The 23,437-nt window shown below is 39.6% G+C and overlaps 1 protein-coding gene across 1 annotated transcript in view; it reads right to left on the minus strand.

Moving 5' to 3' along the window:
• Positions 1–21,775, minus strand: part of HPRT1 (hypoxanthine phosphoribosyltransferase 1) — a 29,166-nt gene extending 7,391 nt beyond the window's left edge. Inside the window, exons 1-5 of the mRNA XM_049872329.1 lie at positions 21,575–21,775; positions 14,278–14,384; positions 12,878–13,061; positions 5,336–5,401; positions 2,873–2,890 (exon numbers count right to left, since the gene is read on the minus strand). Coding sequence (XP_049728286.1) covers positions 2,873–2,890; positions 5,336–5,401; positions 12,878–13,061; positions 14,278–14,384; positions 21,575–21,646 — 447 coding nt within the window. The 5' untranslated portion in view covers positions 21,647–21,775. The remainder of the gene's footprint in view (positions 1–2,872; positions 2,891–5,335; positions 5,402–12,877; positions 13,062–14,277; positions 14,385–21,574) is intronic.
• Positions 21,776–23,437: the final 1,662 nt, after the last annotated feature.

Here is a 23,437-nt window from a genome sequence, read left to right on the forward strand (position 1 = left end):
TGGTACACAACACCAGAGAGCTTTAAATTCAGGGTCACTGTATAGACACATCAAAGCCACATCTAACTAGACTACCGCCATTTATTCTGCACAGTAATTCTCACCAACATTCATACACTGAGATAAGTCTGGAATCTGGAAATCCTCTGGGCCTCAGCAAATAGTAGGAATGCCAGTTCCCAGGACTGGATTTTGTAGACACAAAGAGGTCAATGACAGCAAACTTGAATATACACATGCAAGTATATACATGCACTTTTTTTTAGTTATGATGCTGCCCTGTTACAAAAGATACTTTAGATTTTCTCCCCTATAAATTCAAGACAGTGGTTCTCTCCCCTCAACTCTCCAATGAAGGTAGGTTAACAGACCACTCTTCGAAAAGCCATGTCATACCATTAAAAAAAAAAACCCAGTCTCTTGCTGAGTCAATTCCAACTCATAGCAACCCTATAGGATAGAGTAGAACTGCCCCACTGGGCTTCCAAGGAGTGCCTGGTGAATTCAAAGTGCCGACCTTTTAAGCAGCTGAGTGCTTAACCACTGTGACACCAGGGCTCTTGAAAGGTACCCTACTAACTTCAAATTAATAAGGCTTTACTATATAAAACGACTTTACATGAAAATGAATCTTAGCTATTCAGTCAAAAGTAGGACAGCATTCAAATCAAACCTCTCTCTTACAGGGAAAAGATTTCTTAAACGATAAATCTAATGCTCTTTCATGGAAATAGTCTTTAAAGATGGTACAGCGCAGTGCTTCCCCAAGTGAGGTCTATGAGTCACCCAACTATCAGGGTTGGATTTATGAAAAATACAGATTTCCGGGCTGTGGTAGGCAGAATTCTGAGATGGGCCCCAAGATTCCTGCCCCCGGTTATACATACCTGGGATAATCCCTTCCCTTGAGTGTCGGGACCCGTGAATATGACGAGCTAGCTACTCCCTTGATGAGGTTATGTTATATAAGGCTATCTTGGTGACTGGAAAGAGATTCTCCTGCAGGTTTTTTTTTTAAGATATATTTTTACATTTACACGTGTATGTACAGGCCTCTATTACATATCTTCAGTGTCTCGAACAGTGCTCAACATATAGTAGGCCTTAGGAAATATATGCCTTCCTGTCCCCTCCTGCCTTCTTGCCTTTGCCCCTGGGCTGGTGTGCCCCTTTAGTCTCGTTTTGTTTTATGGGCCTGTGTAATCTTTGGCTAAAGGGTGAACGTCAGGAGTGACTTCAGTATTGAGTTAAATGGGTGTCTGTCTGTCTGTCTGGGGGCCATACTCTCAGGGTTCTCCTGTAGGTTTGGAAGAAGCAGGCTGCAATGTTAAAAGAGGGCCAAGTGCTAGGACCTGAGCTGGAACCATGGCTAGCAGCCAGCAAGAAAACGGGAACCTCAGTCCTACGACTGTAAGGAATTGAATTCCGCGAACGGTGGAAAGAAGCTTTAATGAGGCCATTGCAGCCCCAGCCACCAGCTTGACTTAAGCCTGGTGGTGTTATCTGCCACCGAGTCAGCCCACTTATGGTGACCCCACACACAACAGACAAAAAGCTGCCCGGTCCCGTGCCATTCCCATGATCATCATTGTGATCCACAGGGTTTTTGTTGGCCGATTTGTGGAAGCAGATCGTCAGGCCTTTCTTCCTAGTTTGTTTTAGTTCAGAAGCACTGCTGAAACCTATTCAGCCTCAAAGCAACACCAAGCGTCCACTTACAGATCAGTGGTGGCTGTACCTGAGATGCGCTGGCTAGGAATCAAGCCGGGCCTCCGACATGGAAGGTGAGAACTCTACCACTGAGCCACCACTACTCCTTCACACCCAGTAGGGTGGTTATCATCAAAAACACAGAAAATAACAACTGTTGGCAAGAATATGGAGAAATTAGAACCCTTGTATGGTAGTTCTTCAAAAAGTTAAACACAGAATTATCATATAACACATCAACTGAACTCCTAGATACAGACGCAAAAGAACTCCAAAAACTTATACACAAATGTTCCTAACGGCACTCTTTGCAACAGCTAAAAGATAGAAGCAACCCAAACGTCTATCAACTGATGAATGAATAAACAAAACGTGGTATACCCATAACACAGCCATAAATAGGAATGAAGTCCTGATACATGCTACAACATGGATGAAACTTAAAAACACTGTGCTAAGTGAAAAAGAAGCCAGAAACAAAAAGCCACATATTGTACTTTTAAGTATATGAAACACCTATAATAAAAACCAAACCCACTGCCGTCAAATCGATTCCGACTCATAACAACCCTATAATTTTTTTTTTTTTCTGTATTAGTGACAGAAAGCATACTATGGTTGCTAGGGGCTTGAGGAGGGGAGAATTGAGTGTAAGGCATTTTCCTTGTGGGACGATGAGAATGTTCTGGAACTAGATGGTAATGATGGTTGCACAGTGTTTTAAATGTACTAAACGCCACTGAATTGTACACTTTAAAATGATTTTGTTATATAAATTTTATATCAATTAAGTAAATAAAGGTGAAATAAAGACAAAGAAAAAAATTTCGAACAAAAAAAAGAGACTGGTAGGAAATACACCAAAAATTTTCCATTATCCAGTAAAAAAAAATTAAATATTCTTTACAAAAAAGTCTCACTCCTTTATCACACAAGGCCACCATTAGAATTAACGACTGTGAGGATGGCACAGGACAGCGCAGTGTTTCATTCAGTTGTACACAGGGTCGCTAGGAGTTGGTACTGACTCAACGGCATCTAACAACAACAAAAACCATTAGAATTGATGAAGAGGAATTTCTTTCCCTGGTTTACCTTTTGAACGGTGCATACTAAGTTAGAAAACCATCAACACTATATGAAAAGTAAATGCAGAACTTACTTCAACGATCAAGACGTTCTAGAAGACAAAAAAAGAAATGAAAATTAGTTCAATGAGTCAGTGTTTCCAATTATAAGTCAAATCACATCATAAAAGACCCTAAGGAATTATGCAAAATTCTTGTTTTAAGATACTTTACTGTATCAAACACTGTTTTAAACAAGTGGGCCATCTGTTGGAATTTGGAACTCTTTAATACTGAAAATTTCATTGCAATGGAATTTTTAAAAATAAAATTTGACCCATATGTTCATTTTTTAAAGGTTTTCATTACTTAAACTGGCGGTCTAATCTTAGACAAGTTATGAAATTTCTCTGGGCCTCAGTTTCCCATGTGTAAAAAAAGAAACTAGTTGGTCTCAAACTCTAACATTCTAAGAACCGTGGTTTATACAGTAACTCCAAGATCATGCAGTTACTCACCATATAGAATCCATCCAAAATTCGTTTTCTATTGGGCTGAAATTGATCTGCATTTTCTGAATTTGTCCACATTCTTGGGCTAAACTAAAAAAAGATACTAATGCTTCCTCCCACCGTAAGCCTTCACCCTAAACTGTGTATCTCAGAATTTTACAGCTGGAAAGATCCATCCAAAATTACCTCCAAAGTAGAGAAGTGTCCTATTTGTTGTTATGCCACTTTTAGGAATAAGGCAGCATTTTGCATACTGGTTATAATCGTTGCCCAAAGAGTCATGCTGTGTTTTTCATTTGTTGTTCTAATACAACAAATACAGTTTTGTTGCATTTGATACAGTCTGGTAACTATAGCATTAGAATTTTAATATTCTATATATTCTTCTGAAGTCCGAGTGGTGCTATAGTTAAGAGCTCAGCTGCTAACCAAAAGGCTGGCAGCTCGAATCCCCCAGGCGCTCCTTGGAAACCGTATCAGGGCAGTTCTACTCTGTCCTATATGGTTGCTGTGAGTTGGAATCAACTCAACAGCACACAACAACAAACTATGTATAAAAGGCTAACTAAACCAAACCCAAGCCCATTGTTATCAGGTCGACTCGACAGCAACAGGTTGGGTTTATATATTCTCCTAAGCCAGTGGTTACCAAGGCATGGCATATAAAATGGGACTCAGGATAGGGGGAGAAAATAATAAAACATAACAACAAAAAAAGGCGGGGGGAGGGGGCAATCCAAAGGCACACAACAAATGAGTAATATAATGAAGTACGATCATCACACCCAATTTTTATGAGGCCACCGTCAATTTTAATAAGACTGCAAATACATTAAAACACTGAAAAAAGCCATGTAACTGTTCGGATGAATCCCAGTACACTGCAAGGAGTGAAGATATTGGAGTTAAACATGTTTTGGCTTAGACTGTAGCTCTGCCACCTAACAGGTGTATGGCTTTTTCTCATCTACATCCAGGGATGATAATACCTTCTTCATAGAACAGCCACAAGGATGAAATGAGATGATACTCCGTATTTTTATGCAAATCACACACACTTCTACATATGTTTGCCAGCCGCGCCCCTCCCCCATTTCTGTAAGCCTGCTCACTACATGTTTTTTTTACAGCAACATGTGGAAGGGGATTGTCATGGTGGTGCTTGTGAGGGTGCAAGTTGGGGAGGGCTCAGCCGGCAAATGAACACAGAGGGCGCGTGTTATTTGTGTAAAAAATATGGTAGTAATGCAGTAACAGATGCTTAAGAAGTTAGGCCCCCTCCTTTCCTCATATCACCATTCATTTATCCCTTTTCAAAAGACACTGAAAGTTAAATCTTTAGATAACTGGATATTATCAATTAATGGACCAACAATTATTTCACCACCTACTATGTGGCTCTCAATCTTTCTCTACCCTAGTATACCTCAAGGGTGACTCAGCCGAATTGGTGACTGTGGCTCCCTGCAGCAGTGAACCACACCATGTGATGGGGTTCTACTTTGGAAACAAAGCATGGAATTAGGAGACAGGAAAACTGAATCCCAGTCTAAGTTCTGTTATTAAGTAGCTGCACTGCCTTACAAATGTACACAGAGAGGTTAAGTAACCTACCTAAGGTCACGTAGTTAGGAAGTGCTAAGCTAGAATTTGAATCAAAGCTGTCAGATCCGAGAACCCCCACTTTCAGCCACTACATTATATACTGTTTCTTGACCTTTTACGAAACTATGTGAATCTACTTTTTAAAAAGAGCTGACTTTTTCCCCATATATATTTTTTGAAGGATCCCAAATTAGACTCTCAATGAGGTAAACAGCAGGACTTAGCAATACGGCTTTTAGGTTTAATGTTGGATTCCGTTGCCTCTTTGCTATGTGACCTGGGTAAAGATGCTTCAAAGGGTTAAATAATTCTTGTTTAAGTGCATTCATGGCTAAAAGCACTCATGCTATGTAAACTGCCTCTCAGCGACTGACTGAATGCACAGTAGTACTAATTAAGTGACTCTAGGTATGAAGGGCTTTTTTTCTTCAGGATACTTACCTTTCCAGTTAAAGTTGCGAGATCATCTCCACCAATTACTTTTATGTCCCCTGTTGACTGGTCATTCTAGTAAAAATGAAAGAAAAAACATATACATATATCTATTTGTGTATACACACACAATTCAAATTATCAAATGGGAATTAGAAGATCTAAGCAATTAGCTACCTAATGTCCACAGCATTATGATATATGCTAAATGATATGAATTATAAGAATTATGTTTCTAGAAGTGAATGACTAGGTAACTTTCAGCTAGAGATTAGTATAAACTGAAAAGTTCTAAGTGGCCATTACTGATGGGAATGTTATTAAGAGTCCAAAAAATAGGGTACACCCATTTTCGAGTGGGCAGTATTAAAGCAGCCACCTGTCTTCAGTCATGGTCATTTCTGAACCGTAAGGGAAGTTATTACCAGGCCAGGTACCTGGTTCTGGCCCTGTACCATTCTCATAAATCAATCAAGTTGCTGGTCTGTATCACACCCAACCCCAAGGATATGTCCCTCAATGTCTAGCCCAGACCCAGGTCATCTTCAGCATGGTCCAAGAAACCAGGTCTGATCAGCAGTCATTTAAGGTGTACTTCCTTAGGCTCCCAGTTTTCCACTATCACAGAATCCAGTAGAAACCCTCACAGGAGTTTCAAAAGGTAATGCTCAAAACCCACTACAGTTGGTGGTGATAATGACCATAATTTCGCTGTGCTGGATTCAAGATAGAAAACTGGGGTGAAGCAAAGAGCTTAGACTTGCCCTAACACAGAACAAACTATGCCATAAAGCTACAGCCATTACAATGGTGCGCTACCAGCACAGTAATAGACAAAGAGATCAAAGAACAGAATAGAACCCAGAAATAGGCCCAGAAATATATGAGGATTTAGTATATGGTAAGAATGGTATTTCAAGTCAGTAAGGAAAAGATGAATTACTCAATAAACGGTGTTTGGTCAACTAGTTATCCATTGGGGGGAAAAATAAATTATGGTCCCTACCTCACGGCATACAAAAAAGAAATTCCAGATGGATTAAAATCTAAATGTAGAAAATAAAGCCGTAAGTAAACTAGAAGAAAACAAAGTAGAATACTTTCACATTCTAATTGGAAAGGGTAAAATCTAAGAATGACGTGACCCCAAAGTGAAAGCAAGGATTTGTAACAAATATTCTTATTATGCACTGGGCTGCAACAGTAAGAACCCAATAGGAAAACGGAACCCGAACATAAATAGGCAATTCACAGAAGAGAAAGCCATAACATATAAAAGGATTCCTATCTACTGTTCACTCATCCACACCGGCAAAACTTAAGCCTGAGTATGTTGGCAGAAGTGAGGGGAAACACGTACTCTCATTGTTGGTGAGAATACAAATCGGTACAACCTGTTTTGAAAACGATACAGCCATACCTATTAAAATTGTAAACACGCATACCATTTGACCCAGCAACCCCACTTTGAGGAATCGATGCTACAAAAATGCTCACGACTACGTGAAGGTACATACAAGGATGTTCATGGTATCCATTATTTTCAAAAAGGAAATATTGCCAACAACCAACACATCCATTAACAGGGAATCATCTAAATTAAGTTTATTCACACAGTCTAATATTATGCAGCTATTACAATTTTTTAATACAGTAATCTATACATACTAACATGGAGCAACGCCAATTAAAAACACCAAGTAGTAGAACAATGTGTTGCCTATAAAACCACTTTTGTTCATCGGTAAAAAAAAAAAAAAAAGTATTAAGAACTACCTCTGAGTGTGAGAATGAGGGATGGTGAGACTTTTTAGTTTCATGCACTTCTATTTTTGTAATATGTTTCTATATACGTTTCCATTTTTTATGGAATGTTATTTTTGTAAAAGCACAAAGGGGCAACAATGTTCAGTTTTGCAAACTAAACACTAAGATATACTTAATAATTAACCGAAGTATGGCTTCTAATATTAAGAAAAAAAAACCCTTGCACATTATTTTCCATCTTCAGGAAAGTAATTACAAATGCCACTTATTCTAATTAATTTAAAACCCAGAGTTTCACACATACAGAATGATGAATGGCACCCTCCCCAACCGCCCTCCCAAAAAACCCCCGTAACTGTACAAAACCTGAAGCTTTAAATGAGTGTGAATCATGTTAAATGATCGATGTTATAAATTATGTTAAATGGTGACATCTTCTGTAGAAATTTGGTATTACAATTCAACTGCAACGGACCCTCTCTTACAGAGGAAAGGAAAAATCTGAGAACTGAAAAGACTGGAGTCATGGAAAAAACCCTGTGATCAAAAGGGTAAGAGATAGAGAATTCCAAGCATGCAAGACATTCTGCTCTACTAGCACCCAAATCTCCACACTCTGGTTTTCCTCGAAGTTTTTAGCTTAAGTCTTTTCTGACTTTTTTTTTTCACGGAAACACAGTCCTTTTAAATGAAGGCCAATAAAAAAGATTCATTTAAGAGTAACAGTATACATTACTGAACATTTCGATCAAAGATTCCATAGAAAAATCCTGATCAAAAAAGCAGAAGAGAATTTCAAATTCTCATGGAATCCAGGCTTTCTGGAGCCATGAAGTCTGGATGAGCCATTGAAATGGCCGCCCTGAGATAATCTTTAAGCCTTAAACCAAAAATATCCCCCCTAAGTCTTCTTAAAACCAAACACTGGTTTAGCTTAACTAGTAAAGAATGTCTGCCTTGAGCATTATACTCTTTTAAGAACTATCTATATGGGATTAAAGTGACAACAGCAAGATTAGATGGGAACCTTAGGGGGCAGACAGTTTATGTTAATGGGGGAGGAACAACTCAGAAAAGGAGGGTGAGAATGGTTGCACAACTTGAAGAATGTAATCAATGTTGCCCAACTGTACACTTAGAAACTGTTGAAGTGCTGTATGTTCTGCTGTGCGAATTCTAACAACAACAAAATAAGTAAAAATTTTTAAAAAAAAGAGTAACGGTATAGCCCGCTGTGCTGGAATGCCAGTCTTAAGTGTCCAACTTGCATAGGAATGGCATCTGTGGATCAATTACCCCAGCTGGGTGGCCAGGAGAATTTCCCTTTCCTCCTTCCTGGCAGTCTGGAGCAAGCTTCCTACCTTTTCCCTGCTTCATTATATCAGAGTGTCTCTTATATGCCTCATCTTTAATTAAGATAAAGTCTGAGACGACAAGATTGGCTCAGATGAGGGGAGCACCCCCCAGAGTTGTTCTTCCCTACTATCCCAGTCAGAAAGCCTAACCTGTCCTTCACTCAGAGTGCCACTGTCAACCACATAAAACTGCAAGAGAAGCCCTTTGGGTCTGCAAATATAGACCCTTAGTGTCCGTGGTTCAATTTTGTCTACCTTTCTTCAGTCTAAGTGAAAAATGAAAAGAGAAATAGGAAAACAAAATCCGTGTTTATTCCTATTTGTTCATCCCTAGGGATTCTGAAAATCTCCAGGTAGCACTAAGAACTACAGCTCGGTACAGGAAAAGAGGATGAGAAGCTGTGTGAAAACACGCAATGGGCTGACAGAGAATTGTCTGGAACAAACAGATAGGCTAAGGCCACCAGAGAGGAAGCAAAAAGGCCAATCGCCAAGGCTACGTCCTCAAGGGGATGCGACTGGGAGTATTACTGAGGTAAGAGTCCTGGCTCCACATCCCCTTAGCAGCTCAGCCTTATACAGCTTGTTTTTGGCAGCAAACCTTATATCATTCTTCCAGAACCCTAGAATGGAGATTTCTTATCTATATCTCCAGCTAGGCACCAAGTCTACCACACTCACATTTTCTCTTCACATCATAATCCCCTGCCCTTCGTCTACTTTCCTCTACCCTAATCAAATACCAGCAAAAGTGAGAATAGTAGAATCATGCACTTTTAGAGACAGACCACACCTCCGATGATAAAGGGAAGATATCCCACTTTCATAAATATATATGCAGAAAAAAATACATCTAGAGAATACACCCCCAGGGTAATTTCACTTTTGCCCCTAGCTCTGTTGAAGTTTCCTCATACCACGGATAGCACACATCCCCATTCCTGACAATTTCAACTGAACCAAATTTTCCCCCATCCCCATCTGTGGTCTCAAATCAATAAGCAGGAGAAAGGCATGAATTGTTTCACTTGCTTTTAATATATACACAGATTTACAGGAGATAAGCTTTAGATAATCTTGCATTAACATCAAAGCAGTACACCTATGTTTAACACTTCTGGAGAGAAAAGCATACCTCAAAGTACACTGACTAAATACAAAGCAATTGACTAAATACACAGAAAAAGGTTAGGCTGCAAGCTACTTTTTTAAGAGACACTTTAAGAAACTATGCCAATAATTTCTACATTTTTCCTTAATATGCTCACCCAAATAGTGACTTTTTTTACACGAAAGTTTACAAACAAACTTGCATCTTTGATACAGAAAACAGCCTAATCAAGGCACTGTCAAGATTAAGACTGAAAGAGCTTAATGAAACTTGACTGCAACTGAGAAAGAATCCCATGTGTAGCAAAATCAACTGTCTGCATGCAGAACTTTCTGACTAGTAGGAAGTGAAATGATTATGAAGCACGTACTAGAGAACACAAGTCAGTTTAAAGTTTTCCCAAATAAGACTCTGGGTTCTGCAGAGTTGGGAAGGCCTGGGTTCAAATCAAAGACCTGGTCCATCCTGGGCCAGTTACTTAAATCCCTCTGTGCCTCCTTCTTAACTGTAAATGGAGATCATTTTTAATTAAAAAAAAAAAAGCTTCTGTAAGTTGGCAAACCTTCACGGATGAAGTTTTAAAAACAATTTAACACTATCCACTCAGTCTGAGAACATCACAAATCAAGCTTATCTTCCCTCTGTTTAAAGCTCACACAAAAATACGCCACAAAATATTTATTTGTCTGACAACTTTTCCTCCCGAGGTGTCATCATTTTTATTAAATTATTTTAATATTTTAAAAAACTGCAAAATCAAAATAAAATCAAGAAAGGAAATATATTTGCATGTTGTAGTCATTTTATTTTTCTGAATATCACAGAAACTCGGGGGTAGAAAAAGTCACTGAATATACAGAACGACATTTCACTGAGTCCAAGATGCACATTCACACTTTAATACCTCTGAAATCAGCAAATTACAATTGATGGCAACTTACAACTATAACTGGCAGTGTTTTCTTTCTTACCAGTACAAAAAAAAAAAAAAGCCTTAAGATCAGTGGCATCTTAGATGTAATGAAATGTGGTCTTTGCACTACTCAGGAATTTCCCATTTAGGCACTAAGCAAATAAAATCCAGCATTGCTACTCTGATCAAGAGTTATCAAGCACACATGCACACACACACATACAGAGGAAGAAATGCCTTAAAAACATCAGAGAAAAAAGTGGTGGAGTTTCGGGTCATTTCATTCCTTTATAATTTTCTGCCATTGCATTTTTTTTACAACATATTTTTTAATCAGAAAAATGAAATTTTTATTTTGAAGAAAAAACATGGTTGTGTTGAAACTTTACAGCTCTTTGTATTTTCTGGGAACATTTAACAGTTCATGGAGTATTTCTTCAGGATTATTAGTACAAATCAGTCAACCTTTAATTCGATGTTTCAAAATGGTCCAGATCAGTGTGGAAAACCTACTAACATCAATATTATGGATGCTGTAAATAATTTTAAATTTCTGTTTTATGGTTCTATCAAATAAAGCTGCCTGTTTTTTTTTTAATGCATATCTGAACATCTTTCATAACAAAGGAATTATTAAACGGTAGAAATGTTACTTCAAATAGATAATATAGGGACAGGTTTCATAATTTCTATTGTCTAGAAGTAAATCTACACAGAATTTCACATAAAATACAAGATACTAATTTTTTTCTAGGGGAAAGTTAATCTAAAAATTATGCTTTGCTTATATTTAAAATTTCATGTATTTTATCAGTTGAGGAGTTGAGCTTAAGAATCCTTTAAGATTTCAAGGAAATAGAAAACTAAAAGTAGAAAATGGTATTAAAATGTCAAACTGTCTCTACCACTCCAAATTGTTTACAACTATAAAATTCCTTTAAAAAGAAATTAAACTTCCTTCCATCATTTTTTTTACATTAGTTTCTGCTTTTTGATGAAAGAACATTCTGTATAAATCCACAGAGGAATGAAGTATGAATCATAAAGTAGTAAGATTGATATTGTGTGTGTGTGTGTGTGTGTGTGGCTTAAGAAGACGAAAAAGATAAACTACACCATGGACACGTTTCAGTCTAAGCAACAATACATAAAAGGCTGGCCATTTGGTCTTCTGCTAGCAGCTGTGCTGACTAGAATTAAGTCCTACTCTATAGGGTCACTTATCAATGTATGTATGATAGTTTGTATGAGAAACTAACTTGAACTGTAAGCTTCCACTTAAAGCACAATTGAAAAAAAAGAATTAAGTCCCTGTCTAAAACAGCAAAAGTAAACATATTTCAAAAATAAAAATAATATGTTGAGTAAAAATCCCAATTTTGTGTCTGAACAAGTCTCCAATTCAAGCAAGACTCTGTCCAGTTAAAAGGAGCTTGTAAGTATGAAGCAATGTCATGATGTATGGGCATAAAGGGTTTCAACAGGGCAGGGAGAAGGTCTAAGATAATATTTAAACGGTTGCTCAGTCACCCTCCAGGCCTGAGGAAAACGTGGGAAAGGCCAAAGACTTGGGTCACTCAAATAGATAATTAACAGAAAGAACGAAGGTTGAAAGTTAAATGTGGATAAGTGGGCTTACTCTCAAAGAAAATGTGAACATAGGCAAGTCTCCACAAAGATGGACTATAATACTGCCTCATGCCAGAGCAAAGACTGGACATTTATTTTAACATTCGAAGACACAAGAGAAATCCAATTTTTAAGGAAAACGGTAACTCACAGGAAATATACTCCCAACGTGAAGTAATAAAAATCAAACCTTCACACGATCAAAGCAACTGTGATGATGAAACCCCGTGTAAAGATCACATCCATCTTGTTTCATCCCACAGCATCAACCTTGCTTATTGTGTCAACATTCTGAAGCATTTGAGATCCCTTGACACAGGCAAAGTTAGTTACTGGTGGGTCAAAAATGGTTTCTTCAATGTGCTAACACACTAGCCCTGTATGTGCTTTTTGGAAAACAAGCGTTCACCCACCCTATTTATCAGACCTAACGCCAAGTGACTTATGACTCCCCACCAAACCAGTCTCACTTCAGAGAGGATATTTGCCACTAGTAAGTACAGTCCAAAAAAAAAAAAAATACATATATATCCTCCAAGCTGCAGTGGCAATTCCTAAGTTTTCAAAACAAAAAAACAAGTCACCTTTAAACTAAGTATACAGCCTACAAGATGACTAGTTTGAAAAAGACGATATTCACTTCTACTAGTGAATGTTAGAAGTCTCACTGAAGAAGTGAAATGGACACGTAAGTACAGTTTGCAGGACTTCACAGAAAATACAGGAAAACCTACAGTTGTGTTTTTTAAAAAGCCCACAATTTTAAATATACTTACACAGTAGCTCTTCAGCCTGATAAAATCTACAGTCATAGGAATGGACCTATCGCTATTTCTGTTCAGTGCTTTGATGTAATCCAGCAGGTCAGCAAAGAATTTATAGCCCCCCTTGAGCACACAGAGGGCTACAATGTGATGGCCTCCCATCTCTTTCATCACATCTCGAGCAAGCCGCTCGGTCCTACAGAAAGAAAATCAGGAATTTAATAGAAAATTTTATATATTTAAACATTATGGCAAATATCCCTAAAGCATTAAACTTCCACAAAACATATCCTTTAACCCCGTAAAGTATACTCCTGCTTCATAAGGCAAAGATAAAAATTTGGTATCTTCAAAATCCACATATAGCATCCGGCATAAAATTTTCAAATGCAAATTAAAACAAGGTACCATTTTCACCTATTAGACTCGGAAATTCCAATGAAATGCAATTTCTGTGATGATGGATGACATTAGAAGAGACTGAAGAAAAGGGCACTCCTACACACCACTGGGGGTATACACTGATAAGACTTTTTGGAGGACTATTCGACAGTATCGAAACATTCAATAAACACCTTCCCCTCAACCCAGGATTTCTACTCCAATAAAGGTGAACAAGTGTCCAAATGTGTAAAAGGACGTTCCCTCTACTACAGTCTGTAAGAGTAAAATAATGGAGAGGTTTTGAGTGTCCATCAACAGGGGGCTGGTTAAATCAACCATGGTACATCCATAAAATGGAATGTTATGTGGCCGATAAAATAAATGAGGTAGATCTGGACGTACTAAACATGGAAGTTCATAATAAATCTTAGAACTATATGACAGTATGTACCCATGTGTAAAAATATATTCGCATCTGCACACGTGCACACAGTATGAGCACAGACGAGAGAACTTTAGTTTGCTCTTCTACAGCATCCACAGTTAAGGGTATTTTACAACACACGTATATTGACATTATAATTTTAAAACCAAAAACAAAAAATACCCAGACACACAAAGCAACGCACGCGTATACTAAGTTTTCACAGTAATTCCTTTGAGGGGAAATTTTCAAGCTAGATTTGCACAAAAATTAAAATCCCATTGTGCCTTGACATGATTCAGCCGCAGCCGCAGCCCCTGTTCGGAGCTGAGAAATCAAAGACTCTGTTAACTAAGGTTCATTGTTCCAATCCCCCTTCAATGTTTATTCTACTCCTTACAGATTCCCACTATACCATGACATATAGTGGGGATTTAGTAAATCTTTTTTGCTTGTTTGGTTGTTAAGAGGGCTTAAAAAATAACAAACTACCTATTACTGAACAAGCTAGCCTAGTTTATGCTCAAATATCAACTACTCAAAACAGTCTCCAAACCTTAAAATTAACATAAAAGAAAAAACTTCCACTTAAGGTCTTACTAACCTGTCCATAATTAGTCCATGAGGAATAAACACCTTTTCCAAATCCTCCACGTAATGATTAGGTATACAAAATAAATCCAGGTCATAGCCCGGTTCATCGTCACTAATCTGAAAAAGAAATATAGCTGTTTCAATGAGAAGTATTTAAATAAAAACTAGGTATGTGATGACATCAACTTTTTTTAACTTTGTAGGTATGGTAATGAATTGCAGTTGTATAAGAGAACAACCATATGTTTTACAAATGAATAGTTAAGAATGTAGATGGGATTCCCTTTAGTTAAAGAAAAAAATTTAGAGCTAAGACAAACATGGTAAAATCTTGATGTTTTAAATGTGGGTGGAGTATGTGAAGATTCATGATATTGTTCTTTCCACTTTTAAATATGTTTAAAATTTTAATTAAAAATCTTTTTCAAGACACCATAGTCTGAACAAGTTATCGCACTGAACTTTCCAGGAAAACTGATGTTCCCTATCCCAAATAGCCTTTCTCATCTCACATTTGGCGGGGGGGGGGGGGGGGGGGGGGGGGATCACCAAAAAAAGCTAAGTGAGCTTTTAAAAACCGAAACTCCTACAAGTCTGAGATTGTCATATCAACTCACAAGGTGCCTCTGTAGCAGATTATTTGCGTAGGACCACATATTGATTGTCTTGGTATCTTCAGTCCCTGGCACATAAAATATTTGGTAAGATGGAAAACACTGATGATGTGGTTGGTACCCATGGTGGTCAAATGTACTATGGTTACAACTTTATCAATACTAAATACACACAGAAGAAAGAATACAACAAAATCATAAAAGCTGTTATCTTGGAGAGGGGAATTAGAGAGATTTTATTTAGTTCATTATACTTTGCTACTTATTTCAATTTTTCTTCAATGAGTATATATTGCTTTTTAAAAATTCAGTAGCCTTTATTAGAAATTATTTTTGGCAGTACGTGTGTTTAGTTTTTTTTTTTAAATGATCACTGATTTCAAATCACCATATTTAATTTCCACTGGGAACATTTAAATGAGTGGTGTAACAGTTTGATCTCAGAAATATCAACACATTATATGCATAAATTTTAAACTTTGCAATATTCAAACTTATGAAGAAAAAATATGTGATCGGGTACATTGTTTTTCAAATTTCCCTTAGGCTATACATGGACAAGCAAGATGTTTGAAAACCACCACGATAGATAAATACAGCTGGATGGTACTTTAAGGGTATTTTAAAGACCCTTTAGAGCAGTGCCTTGCTCTACATATGAAGCAGGTTGCTGCATCTGGGCTTGTTCCATCTGGGTTTGCACCATGTTGTCCCACCCAACCAGTTGTGTCATTGTTAGGAAAGAGATATAAATAAAATTGCAGTTATCTGTATCTTTGCCCCATGATTTGCAGTGTTTTTATACATACATATAAAAAGTATGGAGAAATTAAAAAAAGAAAAAAACAATTTTAAGCTATGCAAACAAAAGCTTGTAAGACAAACAAAAGGTAGGAAGGGAGAGGAGGAGGAAAAAAGAAAGAAGGAAGGGTGAGTGAGTGTGGAGGGATATACCAAACAATGGCCATCTATGCGAAGTGGGGACCAGTCACTTCCTATACTTTAACACTGACTTGTTTTTACACAAACACGCATTACCTTCATAAGCAGAAAAAAATTTCCACTTTGGGGAAAAAAGATTATGCCAGACCCTCTAAGATGACCATGCTTATAGCACAACACATTTAATGTAACAAGAATGGGGCATTTCAAGAATATTTTACAACAAGCAAGGACTGCTTTTCTAAATTCTACAAATGCATAAATTGAAATCTAGTTCAAGTTTTGGAAAAAGAAAATTAGGCCTTGCCAGATCCTATAAGGTGATAACGATAAACATTCACGTCAGGCTCACCAGAATGTATCTGCTCTCGCCTGACATGAAAATGTACACATTTCATTAACCGTAAAAAAATCCTTGCTGTCGAGTCGATTCCGACTCATAGCAACTCTACAGAATAGAGCAGAGCTGCCCCACAGTTTCCAAGGAGCATCTGGTGGATTCAAACTGCCGACCTTTTGGTTAGCAGTCGTAGCACTTAACTACTACACCACCAGGGTTTCCACACATTTCATAGTACTTTAAATATCAAGAAGATCCAGAGTGCCCAAAATGGCTTCCCTGAAGCTTACTTCTTCCTCCCAGTTACTCACTGCCCTGCCACAAGAATCAACTAGGATCCCCCGCCCGGGACTCTGAAATGGCCGATACTAGGTAAAGACGACTGCTTCTGCAAAAATGGCCGAATGCCTGGCTACAGGTTCTGCTGGCAACCTAAGTCTTGTTTGTCTCAAAGCCAATGTAAATTCTGCCCACAGTTCATTCCAGACAAGCAGACAGACCAGCAGGGATGTACACCAAAACCAGACTTCCATCTCTGTCGACATATCAAATTAATTTCCAATTCAAAAGTCAAAACTATTAGATTTATGTATTACATGTAATGTCAAAGGTTGGTTTGTTATTTCAAGCAGGGGGGAAAAAAAACATGTTAATACAGCTTTTTCCAAAAGGCAAAACCAAAAATTCATAGAACTTGCATCTACTGAAGTACTTCAGGCATGAACTCACAACTTGGTTAATATTCACTATATATAAATGGGGTATATTTATGGGGGCCCTAATTTAAGAAAGATATAATTGGCCATGGATTGACAGTTGTCAGAACTGAGCAATAATTAAGATGAGGGTTCATTATACTATTATTATTATGTCTATTTCTGGATGTTTGAAATACATCATAATATAAAGTTAAATACGGGGCAGTTCACTTCAACAATGACAAGGCACCAACATCAAAGTTTTCCAATTTTTCATTTGCAAAAAGTACAAATCCTCCTAATTTCTATTTAACGATCAAATAGTAGAATATTAATTTTTAAATGGTGAGAACATTATTCAGAACTTGTAATCATATACTAATACTGAAAACATCTACTGAGTACATACTGTGCTGTGCACACTAGAGAGGATTAGATACATTTTCCATAACTAGCATTATTAAAGAGCTTACAGCCTAGTAAATGACAAGACATATACGAATAACCTTAAGACAAAGGGCTAAACTGTTGTAAAAAAAAAAAAAAAAACACATACGCACAGGTAGTGCTATGGTCAATTCAAGAGAGCACTCCAACTCTGACTTAGGAGCTTCACTTGCATCTGGACCACTGATACAAAACAATATAAAGTAGATATAATTCAACAAACAGAAACTTGAGTTTTAATCATCCCAAACACCAAAGCATCATATTTAATTGGTCCAATAACTTCAATATCTACAAGAATGAGACAAATACACTGGGTAGCCTTAAATCTTATTAGCTCTTATTTGTCCCACCCTATCTGATACGGGTTAGTCAATAATCCAGTGACTGGTTGGAAAAGGGTTGGAGTGAGCTGGAGATTCCAATACATTCAATTATATAAAAATTCATTCAGCATCTGTCTACCTTGATTGAGGCATGGTGCCTTTATAGGGGAATACAAAGATTATAAACTTACAGCCCTCAAAGAGTTTACATTATCTAGTAGAAGAGGCACGTTGTTGTTAGGTGCTCTCAAGTCGGTTCCCACTCATAGTGACCCTATGTACAACAGAACGAAACACTGCCCAGTCCTGCACCATCCTCACAATTGCTGTTAGGCTTGTGGGAGGAGAAAAGGTATACCTACATACAGCTAACCGTATAGCACAATAAGCTTGTAATTTATATCCGAATTCACTCTGACAAGCCCACAAACTTGTGAATTATCAAAAGCAGATATATACATATTAAAGATAAAGCTGGAACCCAAGGTCACACAACACCAATGACTCCCTCCTAAAGCAATGCCGGGCTTTAAGTAGTCATATTTGGTTGATCAGGTTGCAAACTGAGGTAAGGGGGTCGGCATAGGCATATCTGTGATACTACGTTAGCACAGCCTTCTAAATCTACTAGGCTAGCCATGCCCAGCTTTCTATATGAATGTAAATCACATCTGCTTTTATTGTTACTTGGTATTGAACATCTGAGCATGTGGTTATCACTGGCACCTTCTGAAAGAACCTAAAATAAAATGGTTAGAAGTTCACAAAGGAAGTCTTGGATGGCTTTTTGGCAGGGGGTGGGGGGGATAGGGGAAGAAAACCCCCAAATATTTGAGAACTCCTGAAGTGCCAGAAGTGATAAACAAATAAGAACGTGGTTTCTCTCCAGGTTCACCTTTCCCTGTATGGCCATTTCTGGTTGAACTGAAAATCAAAGGACAGGTTAGTAATAGTTCTCAGAGTTATTTACCATTTACCCAGACTGTTTGGAAATCTGACTGCATCTCCTCAGAGTGTTCTAGAACCCAGCTCTCAAAATTCTAACCTATCTGTGACAAACTTGTCAATGATAAAATCTACTTGAGTACTTTTATTTATACCAAGGTTATTGTGAAATATTAATATTCTACCTTTTGTCTAGAAATCAAAATCAATAGTTTTCCTATCATAAAGTAACGAAATTACTTTCTAGTAAAAAACATGGCATCACAAGTTCTTTATTATGTATGTCACATCTGTAATGGCCTTCATACTTGAAATTTTTTGTAGTTTACACAAAATTTCTAATTACAAAAATATATTATCGAAAATTACAGTAAACAAGGAAATTAACTCCAGTTAAGGTAACACCTGGGCTTCGAACCAGTTCATTCCTTCAAACCCCTAAGAATTTGCATTTCGAACAAGTATCCAGGTGATGCTAATCCTGCTGGTTTGGGAACAATTCTGAGAACCACTAGTAGGGCAGTGATTTTCAAAATTACACATAAAAATCACCTGGGGATCGTGTTAAAATGTAGATTTTTTTAAGAAAAAATTTTTGTGTGTGCATTAGGTGAAAGCTGACAGAGCAAATTAGCTTCCCGTTCAATAGTTCATACATAAAGTGTTCCATGACACTGATCTCATTCCCCACAATGTGTCAGCACTTTCCCCACTTCCGTCCTAGGTTCCCTGTTTCCTTTCACCCTGGTTTTGTACCCTCTCTCCTGCCTTCTCAACTTTGCTTTTGGGCAAGCATTGCCCTTTTGAGCTCATATAATTGATTGTTTTAAGGAACACATTCCTCTCAGGTGTTTATTTTATGGGCCAGTCTATGGTTTGTCTGAAAGGTCTGGTATTTTTTGAGAATTTGATTGCTCCGTTTTGCAATTTTTCTCCTGCTGTCCAGGGCTAAAATGCAGATTATGATTCAGTATATCTGGGGGTGGAAATGTGAATTATTAGCAGGGGTTCAAACCAGAATGAACCAGTTCGAAGCCTCCGTTCAAATGAAACTAAAAGCAGCCAGTTTTTGCACCTCATACACAAGTTCACTGTATACTGCAGCAGGCATCATTCTCCAAACCTTTAAAAGCATCTAAATGTATATAAATTTGATATTTAACTTCCTCAGTAACTGAATAAAAACAAGTTATCACCATTTCTTGAGTACCTACAACTACTGTTTTAGAGTAGGAGACCTAGGTTCGAGTCTGGATTCCTCCTCTTAACAGCTGTGTGAACGAGGGTATGTCTGTTAAGCTCGCTGAGGCTCCAATGATTCCTCATCTGTAAAACGGTAACAACTGTACCAATGGTAGAGTTGTCTTGAGGACTAAATGCACGTAAAGGTCTTAACACAGTGACTGCTGTTACTACTCCCCGTCAGGAATCACACAAGGGTGTTTCTTCACACAGTTTTACAGCTGGTTCAAAAACACCATGAGGAAGTTTTAAAAAATCACAGCTGCATGGAGTCAATTCTGACTCATGGCGACCCCATGTGTTTTAGAGCAGAGCTATGCTCCACAGCATTTTTAATGGCTGATTTTTCAGAAGGAGATCTCCTGGCCTTTCTTCCCAGGTGCCTCTGAGTGGACTCTAACCTCTAACCTTTTGGTTAGCAGCCCAGCACATTAAAGGTTTGCACCACCCAGGGACTCCCTGAGGTAGCTAGCACTTCAGTTTTATATAAGTAAACTCTCCGAAGGCAAGATTCCATTAGGAACTTTCCTCTCAGTCACAATGCTTAACAAGAAGTAGTCCTTTCTTAACTATTTAATTCGTTCATTCAACAAATCATTTTGTTCATTCAACGAATTATTGAGAATTTCTTACATGCCAGCCACTGTGCTACACGTTGGGGTTAAAGCGGTGATTCCTGCCCTTAGGAAGTTTGTTTTAGTGGGAGAGACAATCAATTAGCAATCAAACCAAACCAAACCCGACGCCGTCGAGTTGATTCCGACTCACAGCGACCCTGTAAGACAGAGTAGAACTGCCCCATAGGGTTTCCAAGGAGCGCCTGGTGGATTCGAACTGCCGACATTTTGGTTAGCAGCCGTAGCTCTTAACCACTAGGCCACCAGGGTTTCCACAGGTAATCAGGTAATCACTAAAATAATGACAATAAAGTAGGCTAAGGGATTTAAGGGGTGTGGGGGGGTGTCTATTTTAGCAACCATCATCAGCGAAGGGCAGCGATGGGCAGCTTGGCTGGTTTAAGGAACAAAAAAAGAAACTAATGAGCTTCGAGACAAGATACCAGTGACTGCTCATGATAAAGGACCAGAGTCGCATCTTTTAATCCCCTACAGCATCAAAGATCACCTGGGATCCGGATTCAAGCTTATCTGAATTCCAGGCCTGGCTCCTCTGGGCCGTGGGAAAATTCCCTAACATCTTTTCACCCTGGGTGAGCTAGGTAGGCATGGTTACCGCTACCAGGGCTGGTGTGAGCGTTCGGTGGGGCAGTGAGCAGTCCCACCAACATTACCTACAGAGCCACGCGGAAATACCAGTGCCCACATCCCCTCCTGTGGGGTCGTCTTTCGTGCCTAGGCCCTCTACAGGGCGCCCTGAGGGCTTCGCCACCACACCACAAGCCTACAGCCCCCACCCCTCACCCCGCCAGATCATTCCCGAATTGGCCCACGGCTCCTCGCCCCACAGCACGCTTGCAAGTGGCACATGTCAACCAAAACGCCATTTGCACCCTCTGCTCCCCCACGCAGCCCTCGCTCCCCGGGCTTTCAGAATGAGGGACCCACCCCAAACCCCGCCATTCCGTCCCCCCTTCCGCCCTCGTGTGACGTAAAGGCCACCCCCGGGGTTCCCCGGGCCACCCCGCCCGAGCCCGCGCTGCGGGCCCCGTGCTCCGGGGCGACCGCCGCCGCCACCACCGGCCGCGGGCCGCGTGGGCCTGGACCGGGCCGAGCTGACGGGCCAAGCTGCTCACCACGACGCTGGGGCTGCGGGTCGCCATAACAGAGCCGGCCGGCGCGCGAGTTGAGGACGGGCAAGCGGCCATGAGGAAGCCGGCTGAGGAGAGAGGAGGAGACGGAGGCGGGGACCGAGGCGAACGCAAGGCGGTGCTGCGCGGGAAGGCCGAGGGTGCGCGCGAACGCTCGCTGCCGCAGCCGCCGGCGTCTGAGGCTGAGGCGCGCAGGCCCCGCCCCCGGCGCCGGCGCCGGCGCCGGCCCCGCCCCCGCATCCCGCGCGCGCGCTCCTCTGCCCTCGGCTACAGGTTTCCACCGCACCAGGCGGCCGGCCGTGGGAATCTTCTTCCGGAAAATGCCGGCACCGCCCCCTTTCCCAGCACAGGCTCGGTCCCACCTTCCCTGAGTGACCCGTGCAGGTGGCTTCCAGAGTGCTAAACCAGCCGCCAGCTGTGTTTCTTCGTCGTGACCCTAAACTGGGCGCCGGCTCTGCAGGTTCCAGTCCTCACGTGGCGCCTCTCATCAGGCGTCCCTTTCCTAAGACTTTGCACCAGCTTGCGGCTTCCATTTTCCTGACTTGTGGCCAAGTTCTTCCAAAAATCCTTAACTGGCTATGAGAGTTAAAACCCAGGGCCCTAGAGTTAGCCAGCCAGATGAGGATGCAAATCCGGAAGAAACACTTAACTGCTCTGTGACCTTGTCCAAATTACTTAGACTCTTGGAGGCTCAGTAAAATGAGGACATTAACGTTAAGAAAACCAAAAAAGAAAAAAAAAAAAAACCCACTGCCGTCGAGTCAATTCTGACTCATAGCGACCCCACAGAACAGAATAGAACTGCCCCACAGGATTTCCAAGGAGAGCCTGGTGATTCGAACTGCTGACCTTTTGGTTAGCAGCTGTAGCACTTAACCACTAGGCCACCAGGGTTCCCAACGTTAAGAAAAAGCTACTGTAAATTCAGTTTAAAAATTCAACATTTAAAATAAGTATTGTTGCAATGGTATATATATACATACATAGATATTTTGCATAGCAATACAAAAAAAATTTTTTAATACAAATTTTGGAGGACCACAGCATATGGTTAAAAACCATGTTCTTAGTAAATTAAGAAATTTATGGAGTTATAAAGTACAGTACTTAAGACAATGTACACTCAGTAAATGGGAACTATCGCTGTTACTGATCTTCATTTTTGCCTCAACAATTTCCTCTTTGGAACTGAAAAAACAAAATCGCCTACTGACTCTCAAACAGGTTAAGTAAGCCACAGTTGCTCCAGAGATGCCGTTCCTGATGTACTCATCTGTGTATAGCGCCAGCATCTACCACACAGTGCCGGGCACAAAGTTGGTGGCCTCTCTCTTAGTAAGGACACTGAGGGATATAAGAGATACGTGCTGGTAGAATATCTGTGAAACTGGGCAAGTCATTGGACTTCTCTGAGCCTCAGTCTCCTCATCTAAAAAAATGAAAATAATAATTTCTGCCATGAGGGATTATTATGAGAATTTGTAAAGATCATGTATGTAAAGCACCTAGCATAGTATTTGCCACATAGTAGGAGGAGTTAGCTGTTATAAGTTAAGCATTTTGAAGTCCGTACTTCCCTGTTTCTCTGTCTTCCCTACCTATCATGGGGAGGCAGCAGGCTATAATGGAGAAGGTACATGTGGGCTTTGGACTGAGAAAGACCTAAGTTCAAATTATGATCTCACTGTTTACTAACTAGCATTATGACCTTGGGCAGGATCCTCTGTGTGCTTCAGTTTCCTCAAATATCAAATGGGAATAATATCTCCTTCACAGGGTATGATGAGGATTTAACTAAATAATATACGTAAAAGTGTCTAGCATAGTGCTTGGTTCAATAAGTAATAA

The sequence above is a fragment of the Elephas maximus genome, chromosome X (assembly GCF_024166365.1).
Source record: "Elephas maximus indicus isolate mEleMax1 chromosome X, mEleMax1 primary haplotype, whole genome shotgun sequence".
NCBI classification, from domain to species: domain Eukaryota; kingdom Metazoa; phylum Chordata; class Mammalia; order Proboscidea; family Elephantidae; genus Elephas; species Elephas maximus.